This window comes from Rhinopithecus roxellana, chromosome 18 (assembly GCF_007565055.1).
Source record: "Rhinopithecus roxellana isolate Shanxi Qingling chromosome 18, ASM756505v1, whole genome shotgun sequence".
In the NCBI taxonomy this organism is placed as follows: domain Eukaryota; kingdom Metazoa; phylum Chordata; class Mammalia; order Primates; family Cercopithecidae; genus Rhinopithecus; species Rhinopithecus roxellana.
In genome coordinates, this window is record NC_044566.1 from 50951864 (window position 1) to 50975620 (window position 23757).

General features: G+C 35.6%; 1 protein-coding gene across 4 annotated transcripts in view; it reads left to right on the plus strand.

Annotated features, from left to right (window-relative positions):
* Positions 1-23757, plus strand: part of VWA8 (von Willebrand factor A domain containing 8) — a 382692-nt gene that overhangs the window by 219102 nt on the left and 139833 nt on the right. For all 4 annotated transcript variants that reach the window (XM_010374503.2, XM_030922264.1, XM_010374504.2 and 1 more), the window contains 5 exons: positions 7620-7695; positions 9943-10078; positions 12627-12746; positions 18267-18472; positions 20092-20243. In XM_010374503.2, the coding sequence (XP_010372805.1) occupies positions 7620-7695; positions 9943-10078; positions 12627-12746; positions 18267-18472; positions 20092-20243 (690 nt within the window). The remainder of the gene's footprint in view (positions 1-7619; positions 7696-9942; positions 10079-12626; positions 12747-18266; positions 18473-20091; positions 20244-23757) is intronic.

Consider the following 23757-nt stretch of genomic DNA (forward strand, 5'->3'; position numbering starts at 1 on the left):
AAAGATCATAGAAAGTCCTAACATGAAAAAGTGGTCACTCACTAATTTGGTGTTTTTATCACACTTTTATGTTGTTACTTAATTGATAAAGTATTTTTAAAAGGGTCATATATACTGTATTTACTGCTAAAGATTTATGTGATGGGTACAGTGTTCATCAGCCACACCCGCTGGTCGCATCTGTGTGTGCTGCTTTGTACACTCATTCAACTTTGTATTTTTATCCTTATTTCATTCCTCTTTTTTTTTTTTCCAAAAAACAATTAGAAAATATGTTTTTCTGTTCAAATAAGGGACCTGCACACTGTCTTTCTTTTTTGTCAGGAAAAAAGGAAAATGATGTTCCTGCAAAGAAATTAGGTCATGTAGCCGGGCGCGGTGGCTCAAGCCTGTAATCCCAGCACTTTGGGAGGCCGAGACGGGCGGATCACGAGGTCAGGAGATCGAGACCATCCTGGCTAACACGGTGAAACCCCGTCTCTACTAAAAATACAAAAAACTAGCCAGGCGAAGTGGCGGGCGCCTGTAGTCCCAGCTACTCGGGAGGCTGAGGCAGGAGAATGGCGTAAACCCGGGAGGCGGAGCTTGCAGTGAGCTGAGATCCGGCCACTGCACTCCAGCCTGGGCGACAGAGCAAGACTCCGTCTCAAAAAAAAAAAAAAAAAAAAAAAAAAGAAAGAAAGAAAGAAAGAAATTAGGTCATGTTGAATGCCTAAAATTTACCAAGCTGGAAAGCTAGTTTTCAGAGTGCAGAAAAAATATCCATTTTTCTATATACAATTTTAGTAGATTTGTTTTTATTTCTAAACAGTGGACAACTTAGAAATTTTTCAGTTAGTTAAAATACTTGATTATCAGCATGGCTTTGACTTTGGAAGAATTTCTTTTTAAATAGTGTTAATGTAGTAGTAGGAGACGTGGTAGAGGTAAGTAGATTTTGTAAACACATTTTGAAATGTTTAGTTTCCATCAGGTGACTGTTTTGCTGTGGCTTTTTGCTACCAGCTGTTCCCAGCAGACCCTACCTCTGAAGAGCAAAGTGTTGCATCACAGATAATATTCTATGAATATTATCCCCCTAATGTCTTCCTTCCTTTTATAGTTAGGATTTTTTGCATCTGAGCATATTAGTGATGAGTGATTGACTACTAAATAAACTGCGCTACAAAATAACCATTTTAAAATATAGAGTCTTCAGCAGCTTTGGCAGAAATATTTTACTTATACTAAAAGGACTTTTCCCTCAAAGCGTTCAAAATATTCAAAACACTGTATAATAATATTCTGTCTCTGTCTCTTGCTCTTTTGTCTTCCTTACTTTTTACACTATCACATTTCTTCAGTGTTCTACATTAATTCCTTCTGTAGAGATGAGTAATCTTGGGCTTCAGGAGGTTAGGAGACTGACCAAACTAGGAAAAGACCTCAGATTTAGTCTGGTGCTGGTTTTCAACACTGCAATAGTCATAGCTCATTTTATCTTCTTCTTTTTCTTTTTCTTTTTTAATTGTACATTGACAGTTTATAATTGTATGAACTTATGGGTTCTGTGAAGAGGGAGTTGTGTGGGGAAAAAAAATTTGTAGAGTCCAAAATGATGTTATACCTTATGAATACAATGCGAAATAATTAAATCAAGCTAATTAACATATCCATCACCTCAAATAGTTAACGTTATTTATGATGAGAACATTTGAAATTTACTTAGCAATTTTGAAATAGGCAACACTGTTATTAACTAGAAATATTCACCATGTTGTACAATAGAAATCAAAAAGAAGAAGAAAACATGTTCTTCCTGTTCAAAATTCTATACCCTCCTATTGTTGTATTGGATAGCAACACTGCTTTTAACGGTGACTGTTTTTGTTTGAGGGGCTAAGGAAGTTTCTTGCCTAATATGGCAAAGTGAATTTGTCTTTTATAGATAGGGCTAGGGGATGGGATGCCACTACTCTGCGGACAGCTCAGACTGTAAACATCAAGGGATTCTTAAACTTGTTTACATCACCTTTTTCTAAGTAGCACTCTATTTTATTAGTGATAATTCTGTTTAGTCCTCTTTATCTTTATTTCTTTACTCATTTTAAAGTAAGTCTTGTGAAAGTTATATTCTTGATACCAAGAACTCATCTTCACTTGAAAAATATCTTTTGATAGTGTTTACTTCTCTCAATCAATGATGTTAGGCTTATGTCTTACTGGTGAAAATTGCCATTTAATTCTCTTTTCATAATTAAACTTCTGTTTGAAATGATGAGCAGATGGGCATCGTGGCTCACTCCTTTAATTCCAGCATTTTGGGAGGCCGAGGTGGGCAGATCACCTGAGGTTGGGAGTTCAAGACCAGTCTGGCCAACTTGATGAACCACCATCTCTATCAAAAATACAAAAATCAGCCAAGTGTGGTTGTGCATGCCTGTAATCCCACCTCTTCTGGAGGCTGAGGCAGGAGAATCACTTGAACCTGGGAAGCGGAGGTTGCAGCAAGCCAAGATCATGCAATTGCACTCCAGCCTAGGCGACAAAGCGAGACTCTGTCAAAAAAAAAAAAAAAAAAAAAAAAAAAAAAAAGGAGAAATATTGAGCAAACATTTTTTCAGTGCTGCCTTTGTTCCATATTCTGTCTTTCCTTTCTCATGTTTGAGTCATATTATTGCGTGGACCATTCCTATAGGCATTTCTATTTTAATGAACTATAAAGACAGAGAAGATTTTCGTCAGCTCTTTGAAACTCTTGTGTGTCTTCTTTCTTCCTTCACTCTTATGTTTAACTATTATTAATTTTCTAAAATCAATCTAACTATAAATCAGTTAAGATACAAGTTATTAAAATATCATCCTTAAAGTAAACATCACTATTTTTAGATATTGTGCTCCTCAATAAATTAGAAGATACTAACTTAATGTACTTTTATAAACAATCTTTCAGAACAGATTGTGCTTGCTCTCTCTTTCCTTATTTTGACAAAAACTTGGTCTTTACACAATTTAATTGCTTTTATTACATGTGGAATAATTTTAAATTACTATTGAAATATTAATAACTAATTTTTTTAAAAGATTTAAAGTGCCAAAGTTAAGAATAGAGTTTAGTACAGTATTTCTTTGAGCAGCCCCTTTATTGACACAGGCTTTAGTTGATAAATGCTGTAGTTTGTAAGATAGTCAAAAGTGAGAACAGTGATAACAAATGTCAACACTTAGCTGAACATTCTAATTAATTCATCAAGTATTACTGATAAATGTTTTGTACTGGAAAGACATCTCTTTTTTAAGCTTTAGGCTAAGAACATGTAACTAAAATGTATTTTAAGTTTTCTTCTCCCTGGTATTGTTATGACACTAAATTTTCATTAGCTTTTATTTCAAAGCTGTTTTTGAGAGGAACAATTCACAAGAGGATTGAAGTTGCAGGAAATAAAATATTCTCTTAGGGTCATTGTTTGTGTGGAGAATTAATCTTTTTATCCAAGTTGCTCATAAATGCAGAGTAATGATTTTAATCAAGCACCCTCTGAAAAAGAAATACTATATTGTCTTTAAGAGTCAGTTTATGCTGCCTGTAACAACAGTAGTCACCTTATTACTTACTAAGTTAAAGTTTGTAATTTTATAGTATATCTTGGAAACCAAGCCTTTTTTCTTATTGTATTAAGTCTTATGCAGACAATAGTGGATTGTTTCCCACTTACATAATGAGGGTAACTTACTGAAACATAAACCTACTAATTTCTTAAGTTCATTATTATTTTACATATTTTACTAACCTTTGCTTTTTTTTATGTACTAGATGAAGGGACTTATTATAAGAGCAGAACAAAACCACCTTTATCCTATAAATTTCTCTTTCTCACGTACTACTCCACTAAAAGTCACATTTCCCATTTGCATTTATTCTCATTTTAGTCTCCTTTGGAAATCATCTGATTTGTGCTTGTTTTCTCAAACCTGTGATTTTTATTTCTAGCACAAAAGTCTTTTGAGAAATCTAACTTGACACATTGTATGCTATCAGAATTCGAGTGTTACAGAGCAACTTCATTTTCTTTTTAAAATTAGAATTCAGGTTGAATTTACTTTTCTTAATCTGCTATGAAGCTCAATAATTATTAAGGTAACAACTGAATTTCCTTTCTAATAATGATGCAAGAGTTCCTTTTTCTATTTGGTGCTGGAAGATGACATGTTGTTGCCCATTAAATATGTGAAAGCTGAGGTGAGAAATTCGTTATATGACTATAAAAATCTGTGTGAACACATCTATTTCCCTTCCTCATCCACTCCCTTCTCTATTGCTAGAATATTAACAATAAGTAAGTATAACTAAACTTTGTTCTTGATTTGTTTAAAACTTTAACGATTAATTTGCTAGCAAAAAAAAAAAAAATGTCCTGCAGTAAGTTTATAAAACCCATAAATACAGAAAATTGATATATGACAATCCATTTGTTATATAGGGAACATTTTATTCGTACTAAAGGTTTATAATCACCAATAACTTGCCACAATGTATTTTTCATTTTCCCTATCATCTCACAGGGCTTTATTTTTAGACATAATTTAATTTGTTTTTTAGAGAAGATAAACAAAATTAGATTCTTTGTAAAGTGTAGTGCTAGGGCCATAAGAAGCAGTAGATTATGGGGGAGGTGCCAGGCCCAGGAGAGCCAGGATTATGGTGATGGGAATTAGATAGGAATCAGGAACAGCAATAAGCCAGAATCCCAGATAATTAACCGAAGAAAGTTAGAAGGAGAAGGAGAACCCTTCCAAGTTAGATACAAATAAGACAAGCAGTCTAAAAATTGTAATTGTCAATAATTGTATTGCCAGCATACCTGTTCAAGCTCCATAAATGAGGAATCTGATGAGGAAGGTTCCCACTGCAACCATAAGTTCCAGTTCAACTCCATCTTGGACATAAACCATCAACTCCTCCGTCCCTTGACTAGTCAATCCCATACATACCTTCTCAACATGACTATACTTTCTAATACAGACCTACAGATGCTTTCCTTAGAATGCACCATTTCTCTTTTTTTTTTTTTTTTTTTTTTTTTTTTGAGATGGAGTCTTGCTGTGTCACCCAGGCTGGAGTGCTGTGGTGCTATCTCAGCTCACTGCAACCTCTGCCTCCTGGGTTCAGGCTTTTCTCCTGCCTCAGCCTCCTAAGTAGCTGGGATTACAGGCATGTGCCACCATTCTGGGCTAATTTTTATGTTTTTAGTAGAGATGGGGTTTCACCATGCTGGTCAAGCTGGTCGCAAACTTCTGACCTTGTGATCCGCCCGCCTCAACCTCCCAAAGTGCTAGGATTACAGGCTTCCGCCACCGCACCTGGCCAGAATGTACCATTTCTTACCCCTAAGAGAATTAACCTTACTCTAACCCAACATTTACTAGAGTAGGTTCCAGATTCTCTGTTTAAAAACAAAATCCAATGATCTAATAAATTTGGAAGTCTGTATATTTTATCCTGCACTATAAACTACATCGTTGACTTTTACTTTTTCATATTTTTTGTTTATTTCATTCATTCAACTAATATTTATTGAATTCCTCTAGTGAGCCAGACATCTAGATGGGGGACAGAATGAGGGACAGTGTGGACATGTTCTATACTCTTAGATCTTACAGTCTGTGTGGGAAGATAGTAAAACAAGTACTTACAGTATAGTGTGTGAAGGGCTGAATTAGGGGATATATGGGTCACAAGGGGATCACATAGCAGGGGCACCTAAGCTTGTCTACAAAAGGTCAGGGAAGGGATTTTTCAAGAAGTACCATCTATGCTAAAAAACTGAAGATCAAGTGAAAGGTAGGCAGGCAAGGAACTTTCAGTCACAACAACAACAATAATGATAACAAATATCTAAAGCTGATATGTAATTACACCCCTGCTATCTGCCAGATATGGTGTTAGACACTTTCCAAGTGTTCTATCAGCAATCCTTTTGAGTGGGCTTTATTACTTACCCAAAATCACATGGCTAATAAGGGGCACAACAAGAATTTGAATCCTGATTGATCTGACTCCAAGGTCTTCTTTGCAGTACTCCACAGCTGCCTCTCAAAGCAATAATAAAAACTGATTTTTATTATATTTGTTCTGCTAAAAGAAAAACAGTTACTTGAGGACATGTTAAGTTTATCTTGTTTTTTATTGTCAAGTGCTATTTATTACTTTTTAAAAAACAGATACACATTTTGCAATTTTAATAGATTATAGTAAAGTTTGGCATTTGGGTGTACGTTTCACAAGTATAACATCAAGGTCTGAAGTTCACTGTCCAGTAGTGTCTTATACATAGTAGATAGTCAAAACAACACAATTACAACTTCATGCTTTACTTTGAGTAAGAAGTAGGGTAGTCTGAAAAAATAACTTTGAACTCTTCAAAGACGCTACTCATATTTTTAAAGTAGTTCTAATTCTCTGTGGGAAATAATCTTAGCTAGAAGGCAGAGATACAAAATTGATCCCCTTAAAAATACCTGACCCTACCTATCACCTGCAACTTCCCTACACACATTTTGGCAAGAATATCCATACTTGATGTGAATGTTATATCTCATCATGTGAGGAGGCTCTTAACATCAGGACAGTCAACTGTTAATATTTTTGAAGATCCTGATCTAAAGGAGGGTCAAGTAAATAGTAAAAGTAGATTTAAGAAATATAATGGATTGCCTTAATCCCAACAGAAATGTTCAAAATCCTATGACGTAGTTCTTTTTTTTTTTTTTTTTTTTTTCCTGAGACGGAGTCTTACATTGTCACCCAGGCTGGAATGCAGTGGCGTGGTCTCTGCTCACTGCAAGCTCTGCCTCCTGGGTTCACGCCATTCCCCTGCCTCAGCCTCCTGAGTAACTGGGACTGCAGGCATCTGCCACCACACCCAGCCAATTTTTTTGTATCTCTAGTAAAGACGGGGTTTCACCATGTTGGCCAGGATGGTCTCGATCTCCTGACCTCGTGATCTGCCCCACTCGGCCTCCCAAAGCGCTGGGATTACAGGCGTGAGCCACCACACCCGGCCCCATAAAGTAATTCTTGAGTATTCTTGGCATGCGGTATGGTAGTCTGGCTTTGGCACCTAGTGATGGCAGTTTGGGCCTGAATGTGTAATTCCTAGATTTGCTTTGTCTGTCAGCATACCAATCATTACCAAACTTGCCATCAAAATTATATTTAAACAACATAAATGTTATATTTTATATATATATAAATTTATATATTATATATATAAATTTATATATTTTATATATAAATATATAAAATTTATTTTAGTTTCTCCTCTTCACCCTCAGGAGGTAATTTTGAGGTGTGAGGTGGTTACAAGAGATATTACCAGAAATAAAAAGAGAAGTGAAGAACCTGGATAATCTATAAGTCTGGATTAATTCTCAAATTCTTTGTAATTTATACTGTATTAAGTCTACAGAGTATTGTTACTGAAATAAACTTCACTTGCTGTTTTTTTTTTAGTGGGGGGAGGGGAAGCAGGATGATGAACAAAAATCTTTTAAAAAATGCACCTGTGCTATATTTTTATTCATAATTAATCATCAGCTTATTTCCTTACTAACTATAGAATGTGTTGGTTTTACTTTAGGGATACAACAGTACAAACTCTTACGCTTCAGCCTTCAGTTAAAGACGGACTTATTGTATATGAAGACTCGCCTTTGGTTAGTAATCTAATCATAGAAATGTTTTCAAGTGTATTTTTGTTTCGCAGTTGTGTTTCAGTTTTTGGAGGATGAATCTCTCATGGATTATGTATTAGTCTGTTTTCATGCTGCTTATAAAGACATATCTGAGACTGGGTAATTTATAAAGGAATAAAAGGTTTAATGGACTCACAGTTCCACGTGACTCTGAAGGCCTCACAATCATGGTGGAAGGTGAAAGGCATGTTTCACATGGCAGCAGGCAAGAGAGAATGAGAACCAAGAAAAGAGGTTTGCCCTTGTAAAACCATCAGATCTTGTGAGAGTTCCTCACTACCACAAGAACAGTGTGGGGGAAACTGCCCCCATGATTCAGTTATCTCCCACCGGGTCCCTCCCACTGGGTCCCTCTTTTGAATTATGGGAGCTACAATTCAAGATGAGATTTGGGTAGGGACACAGCCAAACCATATCAGATTCTAGTACATTTCAGCCTAACTGGAAAGTGTTCATTCATGTTCATTTTAGGAGAGGATATTTATACGCAAATTATTGGGGAGATAACATGTTTTCCTATTTTGTTCTTCTGTCTTCAGAGTGAGAGATTTAGAGAATGACAGAAATCCTCTATTGATTTCTTTTCTATTCCAGATTTTTTTTTAAAGTTTACTGTCATTTTCAAATGTATACAGTTTGAAAATAGGTAAGGTTTCTAGAAAAGTTTTTAGAAATAGTTCTATTTAATAAAATATTAGCCCAGTGTTTTAGACAGCTGGGAAGATCCAGTCCTCAACTTCCTACACAAGACCTAAAGAAATCTCAGCCTGCCAGGCATGTCCCTCTGTGCACGTGACACCTTTGCAGTAATGGCACAAATAAGTCATCATGGGAACCACTGTGGTCCAGACCCCAGGGAGTGGAGTCTTTAGGATCTCCTGCCTGAGTTCTCCCAGATTGGGCCTGACTTTCCCTGAACAAAGACCGGGTTGAGCATAGAAGCTACATGTTTTCTTTTTTTAAATTCAGTTATTTTTTTATCCTAAAATTTAAAAAGAAATTTCTTGTAAGTTTTTTTAAAATATGCTTTAAAATAATTGTGGTAGAAGGAATGCTCATTTCTTAATCTGTATTTTCTTAAAATATACCATCCTACGAGAAAAATTAGGATATGGTCCACTTTACGTTATATTTCTTACTTTTTTTTTTAATCTTGAGATTTTTCACTTAAATTCATTGGATATCTTCTTTTATTCACCCCTCAAAAATGTTTTTAAGACTTTTCTCTAGCTTTCATCTTTCTTTTCATGATGTCACCATCAACCCAGTCACCTTAAATCTAAGACTTTTATTTTTCCTTTCTCCTCTTCCCACCCAGGCAACTGCCAAGACTATAGATTCTGCTTCTACAAAACCTTCAAATCAGTCTAATGCCTTTCATTTCCATTTTTTTAATACCTCCCTCAAATCAGGTTCCCAAACCACTTTTTAGCCAAACTATTCTGCATATTGTCGCCAGATTAAATATCCTAAAGTGTAGCTCCAAGCTCCACTTCTATCATGTGTCAACTCATAACCATTAAATTGCATCCCATTACTTAACGAGGAAGTACCTATTTCTTGGTCTGGCAGTTAAACCCTTAGCAGTAGACACCCAGTCTACCCGTCTAGTCCCTTTTCTCACATTTAACTTCTACTTCAGCCAGCATAGACTGTTCATAGTCACTCATTTCTAGATTTGCCCCAGGATTTCTTGAGTTTGACCATTGATTCTCTTTGTCTTGAGTAGCCATCTCTTCTGCCCTATCCATTTTGGGTCTATTACAGTTGTATACTCTTTTAAGAGCTTTAACAAATTCAGTGTTCTAATGTCCACAATGATTGTAATGTCTCACCCTTCATGACTCCCATGGCACTTTCTCTATTTGTTATACTTGTTTTAAATCTCTCCTACTCTTGGGTGTGAGATGTTGTTGGGTATCACTACCATGGGAATAATTTTAATACTAAAATGAAATAAAAAGATTACTGTAGAGTTGGCAGTTTAGTAACTACGTGAAGCTTTTGGTAGAAATCACAAAATTTTGTTTCCAGCTCTGCTATAGATGTGTGTGTGTATGTGTGTGTATGTGTGTGTATGCGTGTGTGTGTGTGTATTCTCATAACTTAAATAAAGCCAGCTGTTATAAATTCAAAGCAGTAAGTAATGAAGTTTTAATAATGGCTGTCTTCATTTAATTGTTTATGATAAATTTTCTGTCTTCAAAGGTTAAAGCAGTAAAGTTGGGTCACATTCTGGTAGTAGATGAGGCAGACAAAGCTCCAACAAATGTCACGTGTATTTTAAAAACTCTAGTAGAAAATGGAGAAATGATTCTAGCAGATGGAAGACGCATTGTTGCAAGTGAGTATTCTAAAAAGCAATGTTTCCTTTAATACATACAATGTTTATATCTCTGTATCAAATCACAAACTTAGCTGGGTACTTATTTACAAATAATAAGCATAAGTTCAATATAACTTAAGTTGCCTGTATTGACAATCATTTATAAAAATTAATACATCTGAATCTAGCTTTGTCAGTTTTACTTTTACAGCCAGCAAGCATCTTTGAAATTTTTAGTAGTAGTATTAGTACAAATCAACTTTGTATTTTTCTACCCTGACAATACCAACATATAACCCTTGTACTCATCTCTCAATTATTTGTGTATGTTTTTTTTCAATTTGCTCATTATAATAAAAAATACTGGACTTTTTATTTTATAGGTACAGATATATGTGATGAACACATACATATTACACACACTCCTACCTTAGGAAGAAGTTATCCTCTGTTTTTTATTATCTCCTGCCTCCCTCCCACACACACCCTTTTTGTTGTTATTGTTAGGAAAAGAAATGAAGATAGATTAATCTTGTCAGTGTATTTAAACTACAAGGAGCAATTAAGTTTGTCTGATGCAATGTGAGACCATTTTCTAAATTTAAAATTTAAAATGTTTGTATCCTGAAAGAACTTGAAAATCTGTTAACTAGCCATTGAAAATATATAGCCAACCAGAGTAACCAAACAAGTTGAGACTAATAACTAAAATCTTCAATACTCAAAGAGAGTATGTAAGGAAAACTCCATTAAAAAGGTACAAGTGCATCACCACAGAGATATTCTGGGACAGCATCATTGCAAGATTGCCATTTTTGAGCCTGAACTTAGCACTAACAAAAGCATTCTAATATTTCAGTTTCACAATGATTTTATGTGAAAAATTAGAATTTGAGTTACCCTGAATACTTTCTGTTAAAAAAAAGATCATTCAGACTGTCAGAATTCTGCCTGCCCTTATGAAGCATTATGAGGACAGTGAAATGGAAAAGAAGAAGGAATTGCTGAAACACAATTGTAGTTTAAGAAATAATTATCTCCTGGCAACCCTCAACATTCTCTGATATATTTTTGAGGAATAGTCATTATAATTTTAAACTCAAGTATGATTGTAGCTGACGTTTTGAACAAGAGCACTTGAAGCTCTTTTGAATATAGTTTCATGAACCATCACTTATAGGGTTACGTTTTTCATTTTCTTTACTTTTTAAAATTTTCATTTTTTATTGTGATTTTTGTTTTGATTAACTGATTACATTTTGCCTGTAGCCACATACCCTTTTTATTTTCCACTACTAAGATTAATAGGGATCAGAGTTAAAACTATTGGTTGTATTGGTGTACATGAATATGTACATGCTGAAAGATTACTTTTTGGTATCATAAAAAAATGAGAGTAGGTTCTTCCAGACTCATCTCAAATAAAGCTGTAGGTACTTCACAACTATCGTTTTTTAAAGATGGGCAACCTAAGGGTAGGGTTTAAATAAATTAAGATAGCAAGTGGTTCTTCCTGAAATAACCATAATAAAACTTTTACTATCTTAAATTATTTTCTGGACTTCCAAATCTATCTGTAATGTACACTAGCCAGTAGAAATACCTTTCACATTTACACAAAGAAAGCCCCAGTCAACTTAATATCACTTATTTTAAGAACTATAGTACAATCCCATGATTGGAAATAAATCAACATTGTACTAATGAGTTTGACGAGGTTTTTAAGACCTTTATTCTATTAACATGTATTTAGGTTGCAGGGTGCATGATCTAAACAGGAATAACTCCTCGCTGCATAATGGCAGGCTCTTTGCAAAAGGATGTAGTTACTGATTTGATAAAAAACTAAAGAAAGTTTGGATTATCCTTTAGCTATTCCTATTCCTTGAATTCTCTCTTATTATGGATTACTTTTTTTTTTTTTTTTTTTGAGACGGAATCTCGCTCTGTCACCCAGGCTGGAGTGCAGTGCTGCGATCTCGACTGACTGCAAGCTCCACCTCCTGGGTTCACGCATTCTGCTGCCTCAGCCTCGTGAGTAGCTGGGACTACAGGCACCCGCCACCACACCCGGCTAATTTTTTGTATTTTTAGTAGAGACACGATTTCAACGTGTTGGCCAGGGTGGTCTTGATCTCCTGACCTCGTGATCTGCCCACCTCTGCCTCCCAAAGTGCTGAGATTACAGGCATGAGCCACCATGCCTGGCCTCCCTTATTATGGATCTCTATCTTTAATTTTTTTAAGGACTAACAACATCTCAAGCCAGGCTTAAGTACCGTAAGTCTACATTTGGACAAGGTTGCTTTTTTTTAGATGTACACTGAATGTAGATAAGAGTGCAAGTTCCTGTATAATTTAGTATATGCTTTATCAGTGTTTGGTTCTTGAGCAGATTTTTTTCAAGAAAGATTTTGTTTCTGCAACCAAGTTATCACAGCCAAATATCTTAGAGCTTTTTATAATTGAACAGTATAACTATTTATGTTATCTTCAAGAGTGTTGCTTGATATTTTTAAGAATTATTAAATATTGATAAAGAATAAATAGAAATTTTGTTTTTCAGATTCTGCTAATGTGAATGGAAGAGAAAATGTTGTTGTGATTCATCCTGATTTTAGGATGATTGTTCTGGCAAACAGACCTGGATTTCCTTTCCTAGGCAATGATTTCTTCGGTACCTTAGGTAAAAACTGTAATGATAATAGCAATACCAATAAAAACACTGCTGTAATGGCTGTCATTGAATGCTTATCATGTGCTATGCCACCATCATTATCACCTTGTGAAAATACTTATTATCCCCTTTTAGTGAAGAAAAATATCTGATATTCAGAGAGTTTTTTGTTTCGTTTTGTTTTTTTCCAAGATGGAGTCTTGCTCTGTCACCCAGGCTGGAGTGCAGTGGCATGATCTTGGCCCACTACGACCTCCGCCCCCTGGGTTCAAGCAATTCTTCTGCCTCAGCCTCCCCAGTAGCAGGGATTACAGGCATGTGCCACTGGGCCTGGTTAATTTTTGTATTTTCAATAGAGATGAGGTTTCACCATGTTGGCCAGGCTGGTCTCAAACTTCTGACTTCATGTGATCCGCCTGCGTCGGCCTCCCAAAGTGATGAGATTGCAGATGTGAGCCACCCTGCCTGGCCCAGAGAGATTATTTTTTGATAGTGTCTGGGATAATGAGTGGTGGACTTGGGCTTCATATCTAAGTCTATCTGATCCCAGAGTCTTTTTTCTTAAACCATTACACTATACTTTGTTGTTTAGGAACTCTTGGAATAAAACACAAAATGAGAAATGGTTTTGCTTTTGTCACATCCCCCTAACCATGAAAAAGACTGAGGTCAGCTCTGAGAAGACTGATTCACATTGAGCGGAGAGGCCCTGGGATAAACTTACTCATCAAAAGTCTTTAAGAAGGACTTCTCTTCTCTGTAGCAAGTATATAATTCTGGACTCTCACACTCAATGTGAAGCAGGCCCAGTCTCTGAGTGAGATCTTTGATCTAGCAATTACCCATAAAGGAATTTATCCAAGGAATTTACCTATTCAATGTTTAAGTACAAGGATAGGCACTATAGCATTGTTTATAGTAGAAAGTATACAAACAACCCTAATGTCCATCTAAATGGGACTGGATAAAGAAATTCTTTTGTATCCACACAATAGAATGCTATGCAGCTGTTTAAAAACAGAGAATAAGTTTACTGACGCTGCTATAAAAAAATCAGTACTCAAAATAGCAATTGAAACAATAAGTCAGTAAAGTGGGTATAGTAGTTTACCCGTTCCTGTGTTTTGGAAAAGGCAGGAGGGATGGATACATGCATATGCTTGTATATGGATAGAATTTCTCCAGAAAGGTCCACAAGAATCTGATAAGGCGTTGTTTGCAATGGAAGTTAGGGATGGGAATATAAAATACTCAGTTATACTGTTTTGCAGTTTTTATTATATACAGCTATTACCTTTAAAGTTACTAACAATTCGTAGATTACTGATACACTTAGAAATGTAATAACGTAAACACACCAAAGAAAAGTTGTTTCTAATTGTAAAGAGGTTTGAGTTCTTTTATTGTTTATAGGTCACCCCTTATACCCCAAGTCACTCCTAATACCTGTAAGAGTACTCTCTGTTCTGTCTCCATCTTCCATCCACCTCCAAATCCTCATACTGTGCCATCTGCTCTTGTTTATATTATCTACCCCTATTCATCCTAGTCACTTCTTATTGATCTTTAGCCCTTTGCTCACTTTCATTCTCTGCAACCCTACTCTTCTTTTGGAGTGATTGCAATATATACATATGTGACCCATCCAACTCTCTGGCCTCTTGGCTCCTTGGATGTTTTTATTCCAGCGGTCTTATACCATACCTTAGCCATTCATGGCTAGTTTCTATAACTGACACTTCTATAACTTCTGTTTCCTATTCCTGTTCTGTCTTCATTTGTCCTTGGGATTTTTATCTCATCCATGCATTCACTACCTCCAGTCTTTCCAGCTACTCCCTCTACTACACCAAATCCAACAACTCTTCAAATGTATGAGAAGCTTCAATCCATTAATCCTACCACCTTTTCACTTACCCATCTTGATATATTTTCTTCTCCTTTACCTAGGCTTTTTTTTTTTTTTTCTTACCTAGCTTCGATTCCATGATCTTTCACATTTATGGCTCTCTTACATATATTCTTCAGCTTCCCTGTTCCTCTCTTAGCTTGTCCTGTGCACTTGGAACCCCTCTGCCCTGGTTACTGCCGACTCTCTGACAACATTGAACCTACACATGTACAGCTGAATGTGGTTAGAAAAAGCCCAAAACTGACCAATCTCATTTCACATTCTTAACAGTGGGCCTCAAGTGTCCCTAAATGTAATCACACTGTGCTTCGCTAGACCTTTCACTTTCCTCTTCTCATATGATAATTCTTATCTTCTCTCTCCTCGCAGCTCCAACACTGCTGCATGAATTTCTTTTTGTTTTAAAATTATACAATACTTGAACATTCAATTACTGCAAGAGATTGAAATATAGAAGGACTTATGGAGGGGAAAGGGAAATTCTCCTTCATTTTCCCACCAGTCTCATTCCTTTCCCATTGCTAACCAGGATTCAGTTTACTGACTTTCTTTTAGATTTCTGTTGCTTTCTCCTGTCTTCCTACTGCACTGAGAAAAATGAAAGCAATTAAAAACGAATGTCCACAGACTCCTACAACCAAGTCTTCCACCTACGATGTTCTGCTTTCCCACTTGTTGCAGGTCAACTGTTCACATTCCCATCTAGAGGGAGTCCCTCCAGATGAGCACCAGATCCCACCTTCTGAAGGCTGCTGCTCTAGCAGTTCTGCCCTCCCTCTTCTGTATCAGCAACTTCCCTACATTATTCCCCTCTGCAAACAATCAAGCTATTTCCTTCATCTTCAAAACACACACACACACACACACACCTCTTAATCTTACTCTTTTTGCCACCTATTGCTACTTTTTTTTCTTCTCCTTTGTAACAAAATTCCTTGCAGTCGTTTGTACTCAAAAGTTGTCTACACTTGCAATTTCCATTTCTTCTGCACCATCCTCACTTAAATTCATTCTAATCAGATTTTTGCTCCCATTACTCCACAGAAACGGTTCTTATCTAGGTTATTAGTGACTTTTCCTTAGCTAAATCCAGTGGTTGATTCTTAGTCCTCGTTATACTGAATCTACCAGCAGTATTTAATATATTATATAGTTGATACAGTTAGTCACTTTCTTCTCCTTGATGCATTTTCCTTCACTTGACTTCCAACAGTTCTTCAAGTATGTTCTTGGTTTCTTACGTTAATAACTATTCCTGCTCAGCCTTATTTGTTGGAGCTTGTTAGAATGTCCCAAGGCTCAGGCCCTGGTCCTCTTACCTATCTATACTCTTTCCTTTAATAAAATCAGAATGCCTCATGTTTTAGACTACCAATTATATGCCAGTTATTGCCAAATATTCATCTCCAGCCCAGACCTTCCTCCTGAACTTCACACTCATATCCAGTTTCCAGTTCAATAGCTCTTATCTTGAATTTAACATGTCCATGATGAACTTTTTTTTCTTAAACCTAATTTATAGTCTTTTGTAAATCTCTCTTAATGACAACTCCAAATTCATTTTTTGTTTCTCTCTTTCTCTTATGCTCTTTTCCATATATCCTGCAATCTTATTGGCTATACCCTCGAAATATATTCAGAATTATCCTGCTTTCCCCATCACCTCCATTTGCCACCATTCTGATCTGAGCCACCATCATCTCTTACCTGGATTACTTCAAGTAGTCCCCTAATGGGTCACCCTGCTTCCAGCCTTATTCTTGAACTGTGAAATATCTAAGGGTTTACTCTACTTTTAAGCTAAGAAGTTAGCTTGCCACAGAAGGCTTTCATGGAAGAAGACACTAGACTCCTGAGTCAGAGACAAAAGAGGAATGAGTCTTCAGCAAAAGCAGTAGTCAAAGTATCAGCATTTGTGCTGCTTCCTCAAGCCCCAGTTCCCACAGGACAACAGAAAGAGGGCCAAATGATAGCTGCACTTATAGTGAGATGCCTTATAGAAGAAGAATCCTGAGCTTAGGTAACCCAAATTACCTTCGGGGAGAGAGAGAGAGAGAGAGAGAGAGAGAATATATATCTTCCAATGCTGCACTGTGTGCTCTACAAATATTTTTGGAAATATAGTCAATGTGGTCAGTGCCTCTGCTCACAAGGTATTTATCTTCCTATGCCCTTTTATGGCACAGTAGTCCACGCCTCTGCTAAAATCATCCATGGCTTCCCATTGTATTCTGAGTAGAGGTACAAGTATTTACAACAGTTTTCAGTGTCCTACACAGTATGTCTCCCACATCCTTCTATGTCTGTAACCACATGTCCTGTACTGCTTGGTGCTGCTCTATCCACTTCCTCTATTCCATCTACTCTGCTCTCCTGCCTCGTCCTTCCACATGCCAGGTATGCCTGCCTTAAGGTCTTTGGATTAGCTGTACCAGCTGCCTGTAATGCTCTTCCCCCAGGTATCAACATTTGCTCAGATGTTACCTTCTCATGAGGTTTACCTGACTGACCTCCCCCAGCATCACCATTTCTACTGTCCTTATTAATCATGATTTGATGAGTGAATGAATGAGGGGTCAATTATCTTTTTATGTTAGTGATAAGTTTTATTTTCAGCAAAAAAGGCAAAAGCCATTCTTCACCTTTGTATTTGAAAAACTTTAGTATATGAGATAAAATTTTGAAGGTATCATGGCTTTCATTTTATTCAATTGCTTTTAAATACACACATACAAAATAATTGTTCAAATGGTTCCTAAATCAAAGTAAGATCTTATTGCTACCTTACTAGATACTGTCATTTTCTAAAATGAACATATTAAATAATGTAAGTCTATTTACTTTTACTTCCTTTGATCCCTGGTCTCTTAGATTATGAATCATAGAATTATTTTTCCAGTACATTCTCTTTTCCCTAAATTACAGATGAAATATTATGTTTCTATATTCTTTTTCTTGATTTTAATTTAGACAATATCTCTACAGGTTTACTTTACCAAAACTAACCTCTAAAGTATATTCTATAAATCTGCACAAGATACAGGTTGTTTAGAGTGATGCTACTAATTCTCCCTTTTTTAGTGCATAAAGAAGCATTTTTATGAGATAGATGTATATAATTTTTGAAGATACTCAACATCTGTTGAAGTTGAAATGCTGTCTCAGAACCATTTGAAGAATATATTCCCACTAATAGAAAAGGAATAAATTATCTAAACTCTGTGCATGTGCATTTTTTTTAAGAAGTACTAATACAGGTCTGGAAAAATAAATACACTGAACATTAAGACTCAGTGCTTTTGGGGGAGGGAGTGGCATTGGCAGAGACTTAAAGGAGAATTTTTTTTTCCTCTTTGTATTGGAATATCTTCCCATGAACATGTATTCAAGTATTACGTAAATTTTTTAACAAAAACAAATTCATGGAGATAAACCATTCATCACCCAGTTTTCTTTTGCTTCAGTCATTTGCTTTCTTCTCTGTACCATCCTATTGTTGGATGGGCATTATATGCTTTGATGAGCAACCAATGGCTCTTTAAACAACATTCAGTTTTTTCCTGTGACATCGTAATGGATTCATTGCATGCTGAATGTGAGTCTTTTCTCTCCTTTAGGTGATATTTTTAGCTGCCATGCAGTTGATAACCCCAAACCCCACTCGGAGCTTGAGATGCTCAGACAGTATGGACCAAATGTGCCTGAGCCCATCCTTCAGAAGCTTGTGGCTGCCTTTGGAGAGCTGAGGAGTTTGGCTGACCAAGGGGTTATTAACTATCCTTATTCTACCAGAGAAGTTGTCAACATAGTCAAACATTTACAGGTAGGTATGGCACACACCTGTACATAAGAGCCATCACTCTCTTCTTTATTTTTTATTTTTTCAGACTGTACAGTTTGTACCAGAGTTTTTAATTTCCATAAATATAATAATGAGTCAGATTACATAATTTGAAATGTTTATAATCTAAGTTATAAATATAGTAGGCCAATGAACGTTATTATCTGTTCAGCTTTTAATTAACTTTGGCAAAGTCTTCAGTCATTACCGAAGAGTTAGGAAATTTGGTGGAAGGCCGTTGTTAGAGGGCAGGTGAGGCAAGAGAGTGAGTCAGTGGGGAAACCTTCCTGTTCTGTTGTTAGGCTTTTTACAACAAGCATGTGGTATGTGAGTAAAAAATGTTTTTATTTTGAAACAAATCACATGGAGACAACAGCAAACAGAGTAGGAACTAACAGTACTGATTAAATACCTGTAAATACTGCAAGAAAATTTTATGAGATGGAGTAGGCAGGAGAATGAAATTTCCTGCGACAATGTACAATGTGTTCTCCACCTTAGTAAATAAAACAAACAAATACAAAATGGTATAAATCTTACTTACAAAACAAATAAGGGTCTCCAAGCTAACAGTCACAACCCAACAACTCTTGACTTCCGCCCTATCCCCAACCCTCCCAGAAAACCCTAGAAAGAAAAGTAGAAAGGTGGGGTGGGGAGAGTACACGCAGGGGAAGATGTTGATCCAAGGATACAAAGTTCCAGTTAGATAGGAGAAATAAATTTTTGAGATCTATTGCACGGCATGGTAACTGTAGTTAATAACAATGTAATGTATATTTTGAAATTGCTGAGAAAGTAGATTTTAAGTAATGGTTATACCATAAAGTGTGTTAAATGATGGCTATATTAGTGTGATTTAACCATTCTGTAAGGCATACATACATTGGAATATCACATTGTACCCCATAAATATGTACAGTTATTATTTGTCAATTAAAAACATGGAAAAAACAAGATTAAAAATAAAAGCTTTGTTCTGCCTATAAAACCATAAGTCCATTTCAGCTAGCTCAGAACCTATCACCTAAAGAAAAGCAAAGCAGACCCAGGAAAGGACTCAGAGGACATGAGCAGTGTAAATTCAGTTGTAGTCATACTTGTTTTCTTGCCCTCTACTGCTCCCTGTTCCTCTGTTGTTTGTACTTTTTAATGTTCTTTCCTTCTTTTCTTGTTGCTTTATCTTCTTCCTTTATTCACAGACCGACTTTTCTGAAAACTTCTGTATAGATATTTAACACGCTCCTTTACTTAACTAGCATTTTTTAACTGTTCGATCTGGAACTCATATTAAAGGCAGGAGATTTCAGAAAGCAGTGACAATCACTGACACCAGGATCTAGGCACTGCTCTAACATTTGAGAGTAGGAACTGTTTCCCCTCAAATTCTGGCATTTATTTAAAAAGGAAAATATTGTTAAGTCATCTGAGCAAACATTAAAAGAGAAAAATGTCTACATTCCTACTACCTGCTTATCTGACGAGGCCAGTAAATTTCTGCTATAGTTCATTTGATCATTATTGTCCTATCCATTTCATAAATCTTTATAATGTTGTATATTTTATCACATGCATAATAAGGGAATTTTTTTTTAATACAGAAATTTCCCAGTGAAGGTCTCTCCAGTGTAGTTCGAAATGTGTTTGACTTTGATTCCTACAACAACGACATGAGGGAGATATTGATTAACACATTACACAAATACGGGATACCTATTGGAGCAAAGCCTACCAGTGTGCAACTGGCAAAGGAGTAAGGCAAATTCACTATTGATCAATATTCTTCTGATTCTTAAATGCTGATAGTTCTTGATTTCCCATTGCATTCTACAAAACTGATTTGCTATAGAAATTACTTTTATGAGTAAGCTTTTCAAATATATGTATATGTTGCTATTTGCTGGCTGCTTTTCAGTTAAATAGCATTATTTATAGGCCTGTAAATTGAAAAGTTTGATTATTATGTATGTCCCATGAGTAGATGTAATACAGTCAAATAAAGGGAAATATTTGTTTCTTTAACAGTCTCAGTCCTTTTGTTGAATTATTATGAATATTACTATTTCTTTTTTTTTTTTTTTTTTTTTTTTTTTGAGACGGAGTCTCGCTCTGTCGCCCGGGCTGGACTGCAGTGGCCGGTTCTCAGCTCACTGCAACCTCCGCCTCCCCGGTTTATGCCATTCTCCTGCCTCAGCCTCCGAGTAGCTGGGACTACAGGCGCCCGCCACCTCGCCCGGCTAGTTTTTTTTTTGTATTTTTTAGTAGAGATGGGGTTTCACCCAGTGCGCACCATTGTACAAACATGAAAACCACATAAAGAGATAATGTACATTTAGTTGATATGTTCTTATTTCTGTTACTATATAGTTTTCTTTATGATAATTTTCCAAATTTATGATCATGTTAACTAGAGAGATTTTTGGTTACTTATGTCAGCTTCATAGATGAAAGAGGTAGTAAGAACTGGTGGGTTTATTTCATGCGAACTAGTTGCCTACCCTTTATTTTACAATCATAGGCTGCTACTTAATGTTAGTTAAGAATCTTGCACATATAGTGTTGACCAGAAAAGTAATTGACAGAGTTTTTCAGTAGAGTAATTAAGTCAGCACAAATTCACTAGAAAATAGTTTTCAATATGCCTAACTTACGGATAATGCATCTAATACCATCTTTGTCTATAAAAATAGTTAATTATAAATTCATAGGGGATAATAATCACTTTTAAATTACTGTTCAATTTTAGCCCCAAATAGGAGACACTATCTTTCTGTAGACAAAATGTGTTAAATGTAAATATAAATCACTGATTATATATAAATATAAATCAGTGATTAGCAAAAAAAAAGGTGTATGTGTATATATATATATATTTATAAAATCTCCAAGGTGTATACTCATCCACATTTATTGATTCTTTGAAGTCATTATAAAAACTTGTCAGGATATATGCCAATAGACATAAATTATTAAAGTATCAGGAACTTCTAAAAGAGAAACAAATATTTCCCTTCTGTGTTAAAAGAACAAGATGGACTTATCTTAGAAATTATATTATCCATGCATTGGTTTATATTATTAATGAATAAGTAAATTATTTTCCAGAAAAATGACCGGGTGGCAATTGCAAATGCACACATCTTTTTGGCACAATGCTATTTTACTGATTGATTAGCAGTCCTTATGGGCATTTGAAACTAGGTCAGTAATTTAATGGGTATAACATATTGTCTGTATAAGAGAGTTCAAGAAATTCTCTTTCATATGCAAGATTTCTATTAGAAATTTTCTTTAATATGCAAACTTAAGTTATTTACTTCCTTTTTGTAAACTCTCTTTATTTTTAGCTGGAAATAAGATGACTTTTATTACCATTAACAAATTTATAAAATTAGAGTACGGACTTTATGGGAACTAAGCTCATGATTTTAAAACGATTTCTTTTTCTACTCTTGTACGACTATACATAAAAATTAAAATACATATTAATTGGTAAGGTTAATCATGAGAAAATTTTTACTTCGAAAGCAATTTTAGTTTCTAAGGAAGAAACTAAAAATGGTTTAACTTATTCATTGTCATCCTCAGTTCTAAACAGAAAAATTCTTGCTATGGCAAGTTAATTCTAACTCTAGTACTTACGAGTAGAAGCAAAAGTACTTTGAGCCTGGAAACAAGTTGGTGACACTCTTGCATTACAAGGGAATGGAAACAACTAGTTGTCCCCCAAACGCATATAGCTAGAAATAGACTTAAGCAGATGTGAAGGAAGAGTGAATTTTCCTTTTAGAAGGAGCTCATAGTAGGTTATAATTTCCACAGTCATTCAGAGCAATTTTTTCCTCATATGTTAATTGCAATAAGTTAGGCAACTCAAAAGTAGTGTTCTTTTATTGCCCTTCATGAGATTCACAGGTTCCATAGCAATTTCTATCAAATTATCAGCCTTGTACTTAGAGAGAGTAGGATGACGAAGTGAACAAAGTAATGGCCTGGGAATTTAGCAGTTAGTCATATGTTCACCTGTCTAACCAGATCAGACGTGGAAAAACAGGTGAAAAGAGCCCTCAAAGAGCTCACCATTCTGTTTTGGTCATTTGAATTTAGAGAAGTTACTTAACTAATTCTCTATTGGTATAGAGGGCCTTTTCTTATAAATAGCTTATCTATTTGATTTTTTAAAATATTTTAAAAATATTTTTAAATATTTTAATATTTTAAAATATTAAGTACACTGGGAGAAATTATTTTTAAAAGTATTTGATTTACCATCTAAATCAGGACATTTTTGAGAAAGGCAGGGGAAGCTGTTGACAATAATTCTATAAAAAGAGTTAAAATAAGACTGCCCTGGCCAAGCCAGAATATGTGATTATCTTCATTGTAGATCATCAGTAAAGTTCCTTTCTATTCTAACATCTTTTGAATTTTAATGTATTCTTAATGTTTATCTCATCTGTAAAAACAAACTTAAAAATATGTGATACTAATACTTTTCATTCCCCCTCTCCGCCCCTGCCCCCCAAGTAGTGTACTGTTGATGGTAATCACATAGACCACTGAGAAGTTAGTCTTCCCCATGCAGTCTTTGATTTCACTTTGACTTTTCTAGACCTTTTGCTAAACCAGTTCTTCTAGGCTGCTTCTACCCAGCTCTGCAGGTGCTGTTAGTGGGGAAGATACACTTTGGATTTCAGTTCCTAAGGAAGAAGGATAAAATGGTTTAGAACTATTAGTATCTTTTTGCCCTGAATGAACAGTTCTCACTACAACTTAAATTTCATGTTCTCTAATCCAACTGCAATGCTTATTGATGGGAGTAAAGTTACACTGAAACTAGAACAAGATGATCATACCCACACTTAGGGTGGGGTTGGAAAGATAATTGGCCACCCACTACATATAGCTAAAAACAGATATAAGGCAGATGTTTTAGAAGGGGGAATTTTTTTTACATGGGCCGAGATAATACTAAACCACTGTTTGTGTAGTTGTCTATAGCACCTTCTTCCTCAACTGAAATCAGAATATACTTGTCTGTTCAGTAGTGGTGATGTTATTTTTGTGTTCTTTTGCAAAATTCCCAAAAAGAGAGATGCTGTCACTTTCCCTTTTGTTCTCCTAAAGAGTGCAGTGATGTTATCTATGTCACAGGTCTCTGCACATTTTTTGAAAGCCCAATGTGATAAGGTGAATTTAACTTGTCTTCTTTAATAAACTTTTGCTAAACCTGGTATTTTTAGACTGAGTCTTATTGGGTGGTTATT